This window comes from Macaca mulatta, chromosome X (genome assembly GCF_049350105.2).
Source record: "Macaca mulatta isolate MMU2019108-1 chromosome X, T2T-MMU8v2.0, whole genome shotgun sequence".
NCBI classification, from domain to species: domain Eukaryota; kingdom Metazoa; phylum Chordata; class Mammalia; order Primates; family Cercopithecidae; genus Macaca; species Macaca mulatta.
In genome coordinates this window covers 80147911-80166653 of record NC_133426.1, presented here as the reverse complement: position 1 = coordinate 80166653, position 18743 = coordinate 80147911, and the positions used below count along the sequence as shown (strand labels likewise).

At 32.8% G+C, this 18743-nt stretch overlaps 1 protein-coding gene across 3 annotated transcripts in view; it reads right to left on the bottom strand.

The window, feature by feature from the left end:
* CHIC1 (cysteine rich hydrophobic domain 1) overlaps nt 1-18743 on the bottom strand; it is a 120455-nt gene that overhangs the window by 97716 nt on the left and 3996 nt on the right. For all 3 annotated transcript variants that reach the window (XM_001095379.5, XM_002806286.4, XM_077989441.1), the window contains 2 exons: nt 8356-8410; nt 1288-1443 (listed from right to left, as the gene is read on the bottom strand). In XM_001095379.5, coding sequence (XP_001095379.1) covers nt 1288-1443; nt 8356-8410 — 211 coding nt within the window. The remainder of the gene's footprint in view (nt 1-1287; nt 1444-8355; nt 8411-18743) is intronic.

The window sequence follows — 18743 nt, the reverse complement described above, 5'->3', positions numbered from 1 at the left end:
ATATTTTATTCAAAGTATTGATAGTAAAATCAAATAATTGAAAAAAAAATGTTTCTCCTTATTTCAGGCCTTCTGGTGAAGGTATTAACAAATAGACAAAGTGTAAACAGGTCATCAGAAAAAGGGACAGTCCTGGATAATACAGAAACCAAAAAAAAAAAAAATCTGTTCTTAAGTAATTGAGATTAGCTGTATTTACATGAGGGGAAATTCAAACATGATTAATTCATACTGAGGCTTTAAAAATAATAGGGATGGGTAGGAGCTACTGATTTAGCTTTTAAAAGTAAGATATGACAATTAAGAAAAGGAATTTATGCTATCAGCTTTTTTTTTAATTTATAGAAAACCATTTGAGAATACTGTATCTGCTTTGACAAACAATAAACTAAGCAATGTTTAAAGTGAAGCTCTGACCTACTTGTGACTGCCAACAGAATCAATAAAATGCTTAACTTTTCCATTCAAAAAGTCATAGAGTTGGCAATATTTCATTATTTGTCTTTTTGAAGTAAACATTAAACCAGGCAAGAAAAGAATGGAGATGATAAAATAATGAGCGCTTCTTGGGAATATTTTTGGCTTTAATAAAATAATTGCACCACTAATTATTCTTCCACAAGACACTATAATTTTGAATCTGATTTCGTTGGCTACTTATTATATAAAAGTTTAAATGAAATCATTCATGCAGTACTAGGAAAAATACTTTAGGTAAAATGAATTAATTTTCCTCATTGGCTTCAATTAAAATGTTTTAAAGGTCTCTTCCCACCAGAGGAAAAAATTCACAAAAACTAAAGTGAAATTTTAAAGAAGACAAGATTAAGAGAGTACTCTTAAATCTATGACATAAGTAGTAACGCTATGCTAGCATGTTATTGTAACATGTTTAAAACTAAGGATTTGCCCTGCAAACTTTGTAGGTTACTCTCACTTTTGCCTTTCTTCAGATCAGAAGCTCTCCTTTATACCTATAACTTGGAAATACCTTAAGTCACAGCATCAAGTATTTTAAAAAGAATAAGTAGCCCACTTACATTTATAATTACTTAGTATTTAACTTATACTGCATTTATGTGAAATGATGGGAACCCATGTTAAATGGTAAAAGTTGGACAAATAACAATGTGTCTGTTCCCAAGTTTCCTTATGTCTAAAAAAAAGATAGCATTGTTACAAGAATTAAATAAATTGTGTAAAGTACTTGAAAAGAGTTCATAGCACATAGTAAGTTTTCGTAAATGTTAGTTATTATTATTATTATACAATAAAACAGTTACTCACTCTTTTGTTGAGACAAATAACAGGCCATAGGCTGCAACCCAGTGTGCAACAGCAGCAGAGACAACCACACAGCAGCCATTTCACATTGACCGGGAGAGCCTTTTTCAAACATGCATTCACACGGCCAATGCTGGTCTTAAATTCTTCTGGGGCCACCTACAAGAGGGTATAATCTTTAACAGTTTGTGGGCAGCTTTTCACTATCTCTAAATCTAAGAAAAATGTTTATTACAAATAATTTGAGGAATCACAAATATCTAAATAGATATATTCCCCATAAATATGTTCACACACTCTAGGGTGCCACTGAAAAGCACAACAATATAATTTCATGTTCATAGAACTTAGCCTGATGTTGAAAAACAATCTTCTGAAATGACCACCAATAAAATGACTGCAATAAACTTGACAGAAAAGGATAACATTCAAGCTGTTTTCTTACCAAATATTCTCATTATCAAGGCAGTATAATTGATAGTCTCAAGTCATTATGAGTAAAAGCTGGGTAAGACTAGAAGCATAACACAACAATAAAAACCCAAATACTACTAGAGGAAATGCAATTAAAATCAGACCTTGGCAATATTCCTGGATTACTTTGAAAAAGGCAACTCTCAAACCCTTATTCCCTGGCAAATTTGCAATATAACAATTTTAACATTAGCCACTGTTAGTTACACTAACAAAACACAATGCCTAGTGATTGCATTCAAAATGGCCTGTTAATATTCATTATAAAATGGACTCAGAACTGCTGTAAATTTTCAAAGTTGAAAGGTCTTTAAATACACAAGTTTAATATTTCTAGTTACTACCTCCTTTCCTGGAAGTGGCTGCTTGTGCTTCTCTGTAAACAAGGACAAAGTCAGTTCAAAGGCATGCACATGACTGGAATAATTAGATTTATACCAAAAATTCTGCTTGAAGGTTATACAATTCAAACGTACACTAAAAATACTTTGCTTTCAGTGAAATCACATTTCTGGATTACAAAAATGATTCTCTTTCATTTAGAAAGCTGTCAGACTATAAAGTTTACGAAAGAACTTTTAGCATCTGGCTATAAAAGCAAAAATTATGCAATTGTTAGGAAAAGTAAGGTACTATAAAATAAAAACCACATTAGCAGGTTAGGAATCAAAAATATAGAGCTTTACTACCACTATTCCAAATAAAAATTATACTTGAGGAATCAATGTATTACATTTTTGTCTCTTAATCAACACTGCAAAACATATACCTATTAGCAAATGTTATAAAAATACATGATCACAGAATTCAGCACTAAAGTAAGCTAAACATTAAGAATATAAGCTTTATTAGAAGCTTTATTAGAATTGTTCATGTCACTCAATAAGGTTAATTGCTTAGCCCATGAATCTGATTTTCTTACTAATATGTTAACAAACAATAGTTGTGAAATTATAACGCTCAAAACTTTGTTTACACGGAGCAAGTAAACTAATTTCATTCTCCATCTAGACTGTCAGCAACATGATATAAAGACAATCCCTATGTGCAAAGAATTCCAATTAAATGGCAAAATTTCCAAGTAAATATGAAAACAAATTCAGAGAGCCTTGCCTTATAATTGAAATTAGAAAACACTAACAAAAACAAACTTAGTGCACTAAGCACACTAAGACAAACTAAAAACACTGAAAAACAGATCAAGAGACTTGAATTATAGTTACTTATTAGCTATGAAAAATCCAGCCAAAATCATTTAATTTTCTGAGTTTCAGTTTCCCACTGATAAAACGAGAATAATAATCTTCGTTTTATATATGTCACAGAAAATGTAAATTAATCCTTGGAAGTAACCTCCTGACCGAAATGCTTTGAAAAAGAAAGTCCATGAATCATGTCTCTGAGAAGGTTTGGAGAAAGAAAAGAAACAGCTCTCTTTTGTATGAAATCTCACCTGAAGGCAATGGGTTTACTCAAGTAACTATTAATATTCCATAGTTTTCCTATATATTATAAACAAAAGCATAATTTGTTTATAATCTGCTGCATGTTAAACTCAGATTCAATGCTCTTTAATTCTTCAGCAAAACAAAAACAAAAACAAAAACAAAAAAGCTCTTCTTTCTAAAAACAAGGTACCAAGTTTCTATCTTGAGATTTACCTCTCCAACAGCAATATTCAACTTCTTTTCTCCTAGGGAATCACTGAGCAACCAAATAGAAGTTAAAATAAAGAAAAAATATGTACATATTTAGCTTTAATCTATATTACATTACTGTCAACTCTCTTTAAATTATGTATCCAGAATATGTTTTTTAAACATGGTAAATTTTGATATAAACTCATGCAAATCATAAAATTATTAAATCTGTCCATTTACAAATTTAAATGTTTGTAACTGGAATTTACATTTTTATTTAAAAAGTAAGTACAAACACAGATGTTAAAAAAATAAAACTAAAAGGTGCAGAAATGAGTCAGTCCAAAAGAAAAAAAAATTGTTTATAAGGAGCCTTAGAAAAGAAAGCTCCACTTCTACCAGGGATGAATAGTGTTAGAAGACTGAGGGAGACAAAAGCTAGAGAATAAAAGAGGGAAGAGAAAACTGGCTTTTTATTTCAAACATTGTGAATAAAATAAATTGTATGCTGAGGTATACAAAATTTGTTATAAAATTTGCCTTTTATTATATGCTTCTGGAATTGAAAACAAAACATTACCTAAATATGTGGTCATTTTCCTTCTTTCCCGCCAACACTTTCTTCTTTTTAACATTTAATAGTCTCAATTTCTATTTTCTTACTATGGACAAATTAAAAACTAAAATATTCAAGTTACTAAAAATGAGAATTCAAATGTTTTGAGGTCATAAGACAAATATATTGAAAAGAAAAGCTTTTACTAGAGTTTCAAACAATAAACTAACATCTGCATTTTGACTTTAAAAGGAGGACAGGATTGCCTTTGAAAGAAATCTGTATTTGAGTAACAGTAAAAGTCATAAAACAGGGCTAAAGACATAAGAAGTGAGAATTAGTTTACTCAATTTTAAACAACGTGAAAGAAATGTTTAGTTAACTGTGTAGAATCAGGTTAACATTTTACTCATTTACTTTCATATAATTGAGTATCTCTAGCAATGAAGGTTAGATAGTAGAAGACCCTTACTTTCTAACTGAACAGTAGGTTGTAAAGAAACATTTCATTTCTTTTGGCTTTCTTGGAATGAAAAAAGAAAACCACACCATAAAGGTGGGGTAAAGGGTCATAATATTTTATAACAGGATGCAAGAGACTCTGTAAACAGAAGAAACTCTAAGGAAACCCCAGCAGGTCTGATCTGCTTCCTTCAATCATGGGGAACACAATCCTATCAATCAGGTGTCATACTGTATCACAATAGTAAAGGTCGATTTTTATTGCTTACAATCCCCAAACACTGCACACTAGTCTCCCTATAACACGGTTTAATTGTTTCAAGCTGAGGGCCAAAAGCTTTACTTTCTTTTCTAAATTTCTGTGGTTCTTTTATTTTCTGGTCACTAGAATCTGTGTGTATACATCTGCTCGATATGAAATACGGAAAACAATCTTTTCTGCACTTAAAATAAAAGGTTATCTTTTTGTTTGCACTAAAAGCATTAACACATAAGAAGCAAAAAATTAAAATTGAGCCACAGAGCTTGTCAAAATTGTTTTTTGAGGTTTTCAGACTTCCCTCTGCAACTTTGCTTAGCTCAGGCAGGCATAAAAACTATTTAGAATTGCATTCATATTGGAAGACTGATTTTGGATTTCGTAAAAGGTAGACTTTTTTTCTACTTTAGCTGTCACGGTTATTCATTTAAAAATATTTTAATGTAAGAGCCGTTAAGTCTCGAATTTAGACCTTTTTTCTTTTATTTTTTTCTCAGATACACATGAATAACGTTTGCCTTTTCTCTCCAGTTATTTGAGAAGCATTTTGATAATGCAAAGGAACATATACAAATGAAAGTGCCGGTCGGAGAAAAATTATCTCAAGGAGAAAATGAATAAAGCTAATGTTACCACCACGTGACTTTCAAAAATCAGGTCTTCAGAATTCCTTTTAGCGTTTTTCCCATCACCAAACACATGCTAAGAAAAATATCACAGTTATAATTTATACCTTATCCAACACATGATAAATTTTGTACACTATACATAATGTACACTTAAATAAATACTCAAGTCATTACGATAATGTGCTACAAAAACAATCACTTGAAAAGAATGGATATCTTTATGAGCAGCTCATATCCAGATAATTTAGGTTGTGTGAGTGCATACCAAAAGCAGCTTGTTATTCTTTCTTACTCCTCTAGTTTAAAACAGTCTACTACCTTTGGGGCCACTGGAATTTTTAGTTTCAGAAGGCTTGTAAATAAATGAGAAGGTGTGAAAAGATATTCTGAAGATTCCTTGAGCATATAAAATAGGCCAATTTCGAAAATAGATAATTTGTATGCCTGGGAATTTTATACACTGGCGTATTTTTTAGATAATTCATTTCTAGAATTTCTTGGACCTGTATTTCAAACTAAGCCAATGGTAAAGTTGGATATAACTACACCTACAATACATGCAGCAGCATCAAAGGAAACACGAAGAATAAGTTTTTTACTGAAGTTCTTACAAGTCACATTCTTTTTAATTTTAATAATGAATTTACCATCTTTCTACAAAAATACATTATTATTCAAGATATATTTCCATAGCTACTTTATTCATTTGAAAAAAACATTTATGATTAATTCATATAAGACAAATCTAAGTCTAGGCTGCTGCTTCAATTGGTAAATTATTCCAATTGATCAGGATAGGAAGGTAGAACGTACTAAAGAGTGAGCCAAAATCTCACACCAAAGGGTTCTTTGTGTCCTAAAATGTTAAATGGCCACATATTTTCTAAGGCTAACTTAGCCAGGAACTATGACCACCTGTTTAGTATTCGGTGGAATGATTTGATATTATACCTCAGAAGAGACAGAAAAGATCAACAGTCAACAGAACAAATTAGCGGTGAGACCAGAGAATAATAATGTATTCTCTCAGAATTAGATGAAGAAAAATTGCAAAAGCAATGAAAAATTGAAAGCCAGTGAGTAAAATGAAAAGCAACCAGGGTGAAACTACAATACAATGATGAAGAATAGTCAACAGCAACTACAAACTAACATTGGGAAGCTAATAAGTACATGACAGAATACTAGGAATTTAATATATGCTCTCTCATTTAACTCTTAAATTAAAAAGTGAGGTAACTTTTCACATAAGAACTGAGGCTCAGAGAAGTGACCTGCCCAAGGCCACATGGTAAGTGACAGAACTTGGATTCCAACCCAGATTTGACTGCAAAGCTTGTTTAACTACTATATTTTATCTCAAGCTACCTCCCATTTTTCAAGGGGAAAACAAAGCAAATAAAGTGTAACATACCTTGCAGGGTTAAATTAAACAGAATTTCTTATGATTTCAAAGATGTTCCTTGAAAAAAGAAATAGGTCTGCTGTCTACTCCCCCAAAGAGGCTGGGGGGAAGATTGTGATTAGGCCAAAAGCAAAAAGAATACACAGTTGGAAAATGCATGACAAAAATAAGCAAATGTCAGTAGAAGCATCTTTTCTGGTTCTCAAAGAGTTTAGAACAAGGGACATTGAATTAAGAATAAATTAAAGTTCAAAAGGCAATATAGTCACACGGTTTAAAAATGAAAGCAATACTAAAAGATATACAGAAAAGTCTCATCCTTACCCTTGCCTCCATCCATCTCATTCCTCTTCTCCCATCAAAGGTAATAACTTTTATTAGTTTCATGAGTATCTCTCTAGAATTTCTTTATGTAAAAATACATTTATTAAAGGACTTATTTCTCCAATTTATTACACATACTAAACACACTGATTTTCATTTTGCTTTTCTCACCAACAATATGAGAATAATTGATGCTACAATAGAATAAAAAACCTGTTAGATGAGATAATTTTAAAACATGACCAAAATCTATACTGACAAATACCATTATTCTAGCACTAAAATTAAATATATTTAATTTAAAGGCTTCAAAATACAAAAAGTTAACTTCCTTTAACCCCAATCATCTTTTTAGCTATCCAAGCTTTCAACTGTTAACTATTTGGCAATGATTGAGTATTCTATATTACAATGGTTTTTCTCTCCTCTTCTACAATTGCTCAAGTAACAAACATATATAAATAACTTTTTGCCTTAGGCAGAGCCTTTTCCTTTGGGATAGAAAGTTCACATTATTGTCATAAGATGATCTTCCAAATATTGTTTCTTTTTAAAAAGTGTATATATTTAAGGTGTACAACATGATGTTTTGATATACATATACACAGTAAAATGATTACTAGTCAAACACATTAGCATATCCATCTCCTCACGGTCACCTTTTTGTTATTTTGTGATAAGAACACCTGAAATCTACTCTCAGCAAATTTCCAGTGTATAATACGGTATTATCAACTATAGTAATCAGGCTGTGCATTAGGTTTTTAAATTTATAGTTTTGAATCCTAGTAAATCTTTGAATTTACTAGAAACTACTACTCAATGTAGAAAACCAGGGACTAGAAAGGTACTAATTTATTACAGTGAGTCCAATCTTACTAACTCAAACTATCTAAAAGTCAGAAAAACATCTAATAAAAAATTTAATTATTTTCATGTATAACAAATCATACCATATGGTACTTTAAAAATTAATAGTAGTGATACAGTTAAAAAAATAACTTTAACTCTAAAAACACTGGAAATTAATGACCCAAATAAAAACAATTATAGCTACCTATGCTGAGAAAAAAAATGCAAAAGTGAAAAAGCTGAATGGATAAATAAATAATGGCTAGCATTAATGGACAGTGAACAAAATAACTGGTCAGAGGCTGGTAGCCATGGCAACAGCTTTCAGACACTATAAACACAGCTTCCAACTACTGAGGCCTCCTATTACTTGACTTCATTAACAATGATTCAAAGCATTTGTCATAACAATGAGTAAGCCATACAACAATGCTTTAGAACTGAAAACTTCAAAGCAAATTCTCACTTACCTTCCCTGTTAGAACGGAGGGAAATTCAGTATCAAACTTGTTGCTCAAGCCAAACCTTCAAAACAAAGACAGAACAAAATATGTTCTACCCAGCATATTTAAATATTTCTTTTGTAAAAATAAAAGTTATAAACCTATGCATTTTTCTTTTGGCCTTTTGATTTAAAAATGTGCCCTGAAAAATTTTTTATATGATATTTATAGAAAGCAAATCTTTGATTATTAATCCAAACTAATTTTTAAAAAGCTTAACAAAAAGCAAACATTAAAGTGGGATTCTAACTCAACCCATGATGTAGGATTAAAAAATAATAAGTTAAAGAAACACATATTGAGCTGGAAATGTCCATTTTTAACTGAAATGTTTCAGTTAAAACCTACTTTATTTAGTTGATAACTGTTGGAGCTGGATTATGGGTACTGTGTGGGATTTCATTATACTATTCTTTCCACTTTTGTGTATGTATGCAAATGTTCCTAATAAAAACTACCCCTCCACAATTAATACAACCTTTGGAACTACAGAGTTTGACCACTTGTGACCAGTTACTATTCAGATACTCAAAGTTTAATCCTTATGAATGGCTTTCACGTTTGTGCTCAACCAGTTTTGAGAAAACAGATTCCAGACTTGAAAACTCTCTTTTCCAGTACACTCAGTGAAATCTGCATTAAGAAGTCAAAATGAATTTTATGAGGCTTTGCTCACTTGCTTGTTGATTTCAGGGATAACAAAGGTCACTTCCTGAATGTTAGATGATACTATTTCATATTAACTACAAGTTTACATTAGTGGAGGATAGGTTGTAAGCAAAAAGGAAAAGACAGTAACATTTACTGAGAACTCCATATGAGGTGGGCAATAACAGTAACAGCTACTAATAACTATGTACTTACCATGGGCTAGACACTGTGCTAACTAAATATAGTCACATGCTACATAACATGTTTCAAAGACAGACTGCATATATGATGGTGGTCCCATAAGATTATAAAGGAGCTAAAAAATTTCTATTTCCTAGTGTTGCCATAGCCCTTGTAATGTCATAGTCATAGCCTTCATAACATCGTAGTACAATATATTACACATGTTTGTGGTGATGCTGGTATAAACAAACTTACTTTGCCACCATAGAAAAGTATAGCACATACAATTACATACAATACATAATACATGATGATAATAACAAATGACCGTTACTGGCTTATGTATTTATTATACTATACTTTTTATTGTTATTTTAGAATATATTTCTTCTTCTAACAAAAAGTTAACTGTAAAATAGCCTCAGGCAGGCCCTTTTAGAAGTATTCTAGAAGGTACTGTTATCACAGGAGATGACAGCTCCGTGTTATTATTGTCCCTAAAGACTTTCCAATGGGATAAGCTGTGAAGGTGGAAGTGATATTGATGATCGTGTAGACCTAGGCTAATGTGTGTGTGTGTGTCCCTGTGTAGACCTAGGCTAATGTGTGTGTTTGTGTCTTAGATTTTAAAAAAAAGTTTAAAAAGTAAAAAAAAAAATTAATAGAATAAAGATATAAAGAAAATATTTTTGTACAGCTGTACAATGTGTTTGTGTTTTAAGCTAAGTATTATTACAAAAGAGTCAACGAGTTTCTAAAAATTGAACAGTTTATACAATTAAAAAGTTATAGTAAGCTAAGGTTAATTTGTTATTGAACAGAGAATAGCATTTGAAAATAAATTTATTGTAGCCTAAGTATATGGTATTTACAAATTCTACAGTAGTGTACAGTAATATCCTGGGTCTTCACATTCACTTACCACTCACTCACTCACTCACTAACACATAGCAACTTCTGGTCCTTCAAGATCTATTCATGATAAGTGACCTATTAAAGGTATAACATTTTTTGTCTTTTATATTATATTTTCTCTGTACTTTTTCTATGTTTAGATACCCAAATACTTACCACTGTGCTACAATTGCCTATAGTAATCAGTATAGTCACATGCTGTACAGGTTTGTAGCCTAGGAGCAACAGGCTTACCATATAGCTTAGGTGTGCACTAGGCTATGCCATCTAGGTTTGTGTAAGTATACTCTGTGATGTTCACACAATGATAAAATTGCCTAACAATGCATTTCTTAGGAGGTATCCCCATTGTTAAGTGACACATGACTCTACATTACTTTTACGCTTTAAAAGTCTTCAAGAGAAGTATTGTCAACCCCATTTTAAAGACAAAGAAGCTAACATCCAGAAAAAAATTCAAAAAATAAATTAAATGACTTGCCCACAGTCATGTATTAAGTGGGGAAAACCAAAATTCCAATGTTGATCCCCTAAATCCTTATTTTATCCTATATTAAGTTCCTTGAGAACAGGAACTATGGGTTATTTATTTTGCTGTTTTCTATTATACCTAGCAGCATAATGAAATCTAATCAGTGTTGAAAAATGTTTGTTGAATAATAAACTACTGTACTATTTAACTGATTTATGGCACTTGGTTGTAGGGTCACTTTAAAGAAATGTTAAGAATCAATGTCTGATTAAAACTCTGTGCAAGAACTAGAGGAACTGGGAAAACAAGAACAAAATAACCCCAGAGCTAGCAGAAGAAAATCTGAGAACCAAAAATCCACATAAAATATCAATGAAACCAAAAGTTGGTTCTTTGAAAGAATAAACAAGATTTACAGACTGCTAGCTAGATTAACAAAGAAAAAAGAGAGAAGATCCAAATAAGAGCAATCAGAAATGACAAAGATGACATTACAACCGATCCCATAGAAATACAAAAAATCTTCAGATAACTATTATGAACACCTAGTACACAAAATCCAAAATCTGGAGGAAATGAGTAAAATTCTGGAAACATACAAGCTCCCAAAATTGAATCAGGAAGATTTGAAGCCCTAAACAGAACAAGTTCCAAAATTGAATCAGAAATAAAACACCAACCAACCAAAAAAAAGCTCAAGACCATACTGATTCACAACCAAATTCTATTAGATGTACAAAGAAGAGCTGGTACCAATCCTACTGAAATGATTCCAAAAAGTTGAAAAGGAAGGACTCCTTCCCAACTCATCCTATAAAGCTAGCATCATCCTTAGAGGAAAAGCTGGCAGAGAAAGAAGGAAAATAAGAAAACTACTGGCCAATATCCCTGACGAACATAGACACAAACATCCTCAACAAAATACTAGCAATCCGAATCCAGCAGCACATCAAAAAGTTAATTCGCCACGATCAAAGAGCCTTTATTCCTGGGATGCAAGGTTGGTTCAACATACACAAATCAATAAATGCAATTTACCACATAAACAGGATTAAAAACAACAAAGAAAAGATCATCTTAATAGGCACAGAAAAAGCTTTCGATAAAATTCAATATCCCTTCATGATAAAACCCTCAACAAACTAACCATCAAAAGAATGTACCTCAAAATAATAAGAGCTATGTATGAGAAACCCACAGCCACCATCATACCCAACAGGCAAAAGCTGGAACCATTCCCCTTGAGAACTGGAACAAGAAAAAAAATGTCCACTCTCACCACTCCTTTTCAACATAATACTGCAAGTACTACTCAGAGCAGTCAGGCAAGAGAAAGAAAAAAAGGCATGCAAACAGGAAAAGAAGAAGTCAAACGATCTCTTTTTGCAGACAATATGATTCTACACCTAGAAATCCCTAAAGACTTGCCAAAAGGCTCCTTGAACTGATAAAGAAAAAACTTCACTAAAGTTTCAGGAAATAAAATCAATGTACAAAAGTCAGTAGAATTTCTATACAACAACAACATTTAAGCTGAGAGCCAAATCAAGAATGGCATCCCATTTACAATAGTCAAACAAACAAACAAACAAACAATACAAAACAAAAACCCTAGGAATACATCTAACCAAGAAGGTGAAAAATGTCTACAAGGAGAACTATAAAACACTGCTGAAAGAAATCAGAGATGACAGAAACAAATGGAAAGATATTTCATGCTTACGGATTGGAAGAATCAATAACATAAAAATGGCCATACTGCCCAAAGCAATTCAAAGATTCAATGCTATACCTGTCAAACTACAAACATCATTCTTCATGGAATTAGAAACAACTATTCAACAATTCATATAGAAACAAAAAAGGACCTAAATAGACAAAGCAATCCCAAACAAAAATAACAAAGCCAGAGGCATCATATTACCTGACTTCAAACTATACTACAAGGGTATAGTAACCAAAACAGCATGGGACTGGCACAAAAACACACATAGACCAATGGAACAGAATAGACCACAGAAATAAAGCTGCACACCTACTACCATCTGATCCTTGACAAAACTGACAAATGTGAGTAAAAGAGAAAGGCACCTCTGTTCAATAAATGGAGCTGGGATAACTGGCCAGCCATATACAGAAGAATTAAGCTGGAACACTACCTGTCATGATATATACAAATTACCTCAAGATGGAGTAAGTACTTAAATATAAGACTTCAAATTATAAAAATCCTAGAAGAAAACCTGGGAAACACCCTTCCCAACATTGGCCTTGGCAAAGGATTCATGATTAAGTCTTTAAAAGCAACTGCAACAAAAACAAAAATTATTAAGACCTAGTTAACCTAAAGAGCTTCTGCACAACAAAAGAAATTATCAATAAACAGACAACATACAGAATGGGAGAAAACATCCACTATCCATGCATCAACAAAGGTATAATATACAGAATCTATTATTAGGAATTTAAATAATTCAATAAGCAATAAACAAATAGCCCCATCAAAAAGTGGGCAAAGGGCACGAAGACACATTTCTCAAAAAAACACATATAAGGGGCCAACAAACATATGAAAAAATGCTCATCATCACCAATCATTAGAGAAATACAAATCAAAACTACATTTCATGCCAGTCAGAATGGCAATTATTAAAAAGTAAAAAATAACAGATGTTGGCAGGACTGCTGAGAAAAGGGGATGCTTATACAACATTGGTGGGAATTTAAATTATTTCAGCTACTGCAGAAAGCAGTTTGGAGATTTCTCAAAGAATCAAAAATAGAACTACCATTTGAACCAGCAATTCCATTACTGGGTATATACCCAAGGGAAGATACATTGTTCTACCAAAATTACACACGTGACCATATGCTCATCGCAGCATTATTCATAGCAGCAAGGATATGGAATTGACCTACGGGTCCATCAATGGCGGACTAAAGAAAATATGGAACATATACACCATGGAATCCTATGCAGCCATAAAAAAGAACAAAATCATGTTCTTTGCAGTAACATGGATGCAGCTGGAGGCCATTATCCTAAATGAATTAACACAGAAACACAAAACCAAATATCGCATGTTCTCACTTATAAGTGGGAGCTAAACATTAAGTACACATGAACATAAAGATGGGAATGACAGACACTGTGGACTACACGAAGTGGGAAGAAGGGAGGTGAGTAAGGGTTGTAAAACTCCCTGTTGGGTACTATGCTCACTACCTGGGTGATGGGTTCAATTGTACCCCAAACCTCAGCATCACGTAATACAGCTTTGTAATGAAACTGCACATGTATCCCCCAAATCTAAAAGTTGACAAAGAAAAAAATAACCTCTATACAGGAATTTCATATTGTCCTTGTATCATTTATACTAATAACTCATTTTCAAGGACACGTGCAGTTTTAAGCACAAAAACTCTCTATATTTAGCAGCTAGTAGCAAGATACATACCTGTACATAAATACACTATATTATGTATGTTTAAAATGTATTTTGAAACAAATTTTGTATTTTAACATAGTCGAGTAAATAAATTAGCAATTGAAAAAAGATTTTAACTACATTTAAAAAATCCTTCATTAATTCTGTTCAGGTGTGTCAGTACAACATGTAATGAGAATATTATATACAAATACATATTCCCTTTAAATCAATACACAGACACAAGAGTATAGCTAAACTGAAAACAAGGTGGGACACCATTATGCATGAATTTTTACGGCAATCTTCATCTGCTGCTTGAGAAATTGATATTCTAATATTAAACTTATTTGTAATTATTTGCTTCAGCAATCAATAACAAATATTTAATATTACAAGAAACATATTTTATTTAAATCTATTCAGTGAGTGAAGTAGTGACTTTATCACTAGTGAAAAGATGCAATTCATTATTACACGAAGAGTAAATTCTTATTGTACAAACACATAGATGTAGTTTTCATTTTTAGAAAGTAGATATGATTATTTTAAGTAGACCTCTATTTCCACATCTTGTCTAAATGCCTTATAGATGCAACATCAGTAACATGTTCCTACCTTCATTAGCAATTGCTGCTAATTTAGCTTTTGCCAGCTGTCATTCCCCTACTAGATATCAAATATGCAGTCAATACAGACAGATATATCCTTCAAAATGTATATATTATTTTTATTGTTTTAAAAATTCTTAGCTTTACTATTCCCTCTTTTCACTTATCACCAGACAAATGAACTGTCCACTGCTTCCATTTCCCTAATATCTCCTTTCTTAAGAAATTTTGAAACTTGATTTTTGATACTGTCATTTTGCTGAAAATAATCTCTTATTCAGTAAATTTACTCAAAATGACAAGTCCATCTTGTCTTGTTTATTGCCAAATTCAATGTCTTCTCAGAACTTTTTCAGTTGACTTTGTTTGCAGCTGTGACACTGTTGATAACTCCCTTCCTAACACTCCCATTCTTTCATTCTGCCCTCAGACTCCATAGTTCTTCCAAAATTTAGTTTTTAGTCTTCTGCTTTTCTTTCTAAGCAAACTATAAAAGTTCATCTGTATTTGACAACTTTGACAATCATTTTTCTCTGTTAACAATCATCATATCTATAGCTCTAGTAATATATTTTCGTACATGCTCTGGTCCCTCATCTTTAATTGTATACCGAAAATTTCTGTTTGGACATCTTGCCACAAAATAATACCACCTTAAGTGAAACCTGTCTAAAACTAAATGTTATATTTTCTTGGAACCTGGTTCCCCCTTTCAAATTCATCTCTATCAATGGCACATTACTCTCTTCCTTTAACCTATACCTTGGTATCATATTCGCACCCTCCCTCTCCTATGTTTTGCATCTTGCTTATAGCCAGGTGGTCCCTAAATCATGTTATTTGCTCCTTTGAAATCATTCTCATAATGATCCCTTCCTTTCCATTGTCACTGCTACATTGGCTCTTGTCCTTGCTCATGTGGTTCTCCTTGCTTCCTCTCCGAAGTTTAAGTCTAAGTCCTACTCAGCCTTCAAGGCTCAAGTTCCAACCCCTGCTGTAATGCCTTCAATGTCAAAGCCTTCATGGATTCCTTCTTTATCTAAATACTCACGGCCACTTCTAATGTGCACTATACAATTCAACAGTTAACAAAATGTTGTCTTTTATTCCTTGCTGCTCCATATCAATATCTTAAAGGCAATTTTCCTCTTAGCTTTGTAAAGCAAAGCCTATACTTCGTTTTCTCTGTGTTCTTCACAGTGTTTAGCCCAGTGCTCAAGTTCTAGAGAAATACTTGCTATATTCACATTACTAACTTTCTTCTCCAATATATAAAGGGATTTCCTTTTCTAAAATATAAAAAATATATTAGAAATGGTAACTAAAGTGTTGCTTTATTTCTTAAATTACTCCCTTATGACCTACATATATCCATATAAAAAGTATGAAGAAAGGCAAAGTAGGCTTGATACTCTCATAGTTTTGGCTAATAGGCAGCAGCAATCTTGTTCTTGCCTATAAGACATTTTTTCCCTTAACTTTCCCTTTTATAGACTCAGCACACTAAAAAAATACTTAACTCAAATAACTTTAGGTACATTTCACTTAGCAGCTACTAGGAAATGTTGAAATGGCTGCTGCTGAATAAACACCTCAGCTGGGTTTCATAAACAAACCATTAAGTTAAGAATTATGAGTCCAGAGAGGCTAGACAAACTTATCTACTTATTACTGATCAGTGGTAGATATTAGCCAAGATGTGGGGCTCAGCAGGCACTCAGGAAGTGCTCACACTATCATTTTATCAACTTCATTAAATATAGAACCTATTGCACGTTTGAAGCTGACCCAGCTGGTAGTTCTCAATGATTGTATTTTCTTCGTCAAGTGTCTTCAATGCCCATATTTTTAATTTCTTAGACAAATTCTTTGAAGTAAAGGAAACCAAGGCAAAGGATCTATACTCTCACTTCCTCTTCCCTTTTCTCTCCCTCCCCATACCTCTCACCATTTTTCATATTTGAAAATGGCCATATACCAGCCTTTCAAAATCTTGCACAAATTAAAGTTCACGTACTCAGTTTAAGAAAATGTGGTAAAATTCTGCCAATAAGACATGACTTCACTAGAAAACCATGCACTTATAGTAATACTGATTCTGAAGCATGTGCACTGAACTCTATTTGCTACACCAAGGAAAAGGCTATGCCACAAAATAAAAGGAGATTTTTAAAAGATCCTAGTTAAATCTCTTTAATATTTCATATGAGAAAAATGTCTTCCCATACTATATAATGGCAAGTTACCATGGCTTCAATATTCTCAAAGCCTAAAACCTTAAAAAACTTCACCTTACATAAAAACAAATTAACAATGCATCACTGTAATTTCTCAGACAACTGTTACAGAAAAGGCATTCCATTCCCTGATTTGAGAAGTATCAATATTTGTATTGCTAAGTTTTTGGAGAAATACACTTTGGCAAAATTGGCCATCTTTGTCAATTCTATAATCTAATAACTTCAGCTTTCTTAATTTTAATGAGAATTTTATGAGCCTCTGCGAATTAGTAATATGTTGTCTCTACTAATTTTCATGCAGGTGTAATGGTAAATATCTATATATTTTAAGTAATATAAAGAGGGTGGTATAAGTCTATAAGGAAAACAACCTCATGTGATGGAATGTTTTTTTCTGTATTTCAATACATTAGATCCAAATATTTATCCTAAAAATATCAAGAAGAAATGTGATACTGTTATATTATTCAGATGTACAGTATTTTTGAAGCACAATACTTCCAAGAGACATTTCATTATTTCTGTTTCTATAGTCTCAAATCTGTAAGAGTTAATATAATCATATTTTTTAAAATTTGGAAAAAGATCTCCTAATATCCATTTATGATCATCATCTCAGAACTGGAAATACAAGTAGTATGATTACGTCATTCTACTTCTTAAGAAATTATAATGAATTTCATGTTAAAAGACTAATATCTTCTTAAAGTAACTAGAAACCCAAAACATTAAGATAATACTCTGACACATAGGGAATAGCTTAACAAAGCTTTCAGAGGTAAGCTCATGCCATAAACTCCATCACTGGTGATACTGGTACTGGTGATATTGTTGTAATGATACACATCTATGCTCAGAAACAAGTGCTCTCCACAGCAGGATTCAACTAACATATCTGTTGAGGGCCTACAGTATAGTTTGTACTATCTGGGCACACTGAGTGTTACTAAAGTGAACCAATATTCATTCAACTCACCTCTTGTCAGGTACTGTGCTATGCACTGAGGATTCAGAGGGAATCAGAATTGTTCTTGTCATTGCAATTTACAATTTAGTGGAAAAAAAGAAGACTTGCAGAAGGTGGTGACATATAGAGAGCCAGGGAAATGGGAGCCAGGTAAACGGGAGGTGAATGTTAGCATTCTAGGTGGAGGCCCCAGATTGAGCAGAGGCAGTGAGATAAAAAAAAAAAAAAAAAAAAAAAAAAAAAAAAAAAAAAACCAGCACGCTGTGAACAGGAACATACAAGCAGTAAGGGAAATGGCAAAAGTTTAGGCTGACAGATACACAGAGTCCATTTCTGTATGCTCTGTTAAGGAGCTTAGATTCTCACATGAAGGGAAAAACCACAAGATAATCTTAAGCAGGAAAAATGGTTTGATTAGATCTGTATTTTTTGTGTCTTAATCTAGCAGCAGGCTGGAGGATGGATGTGAGGATGACAAGGTTGAAGGCAAGATGACTAGCCAGGGTAGTGAAAGGGTCCTGAATCAATAAAGTGGTGGTAGGGAGAAAAAGAAATTCTTAAGCCATGTATTGTTGATATTTGCTAATTGCTTAGCAGTGGCAAGTGTGAGTGGGGCGAACTAAGCATGCTTTAATGGGATAGGTGGAGGTACCTTCAACTGAGGTTGTGAATACAGAACTCGGAAAGCTATTTTGAGCATTTGGGGGTGGGGATATGAGGGGGGTGTTGGGAGATTTTTGTTTATGTCAATTTTAAGATAACAGTAAGCTACCAAGTGAAGAAGCCCAGATAAGAGCCCAAGCAGAGTCTGGTAAAGAAATCCCTATTTGGGAGCCATGAGATAACTGAATCTATGAGAGGTAAGATGAGACCATCTAGGGAGAGTAG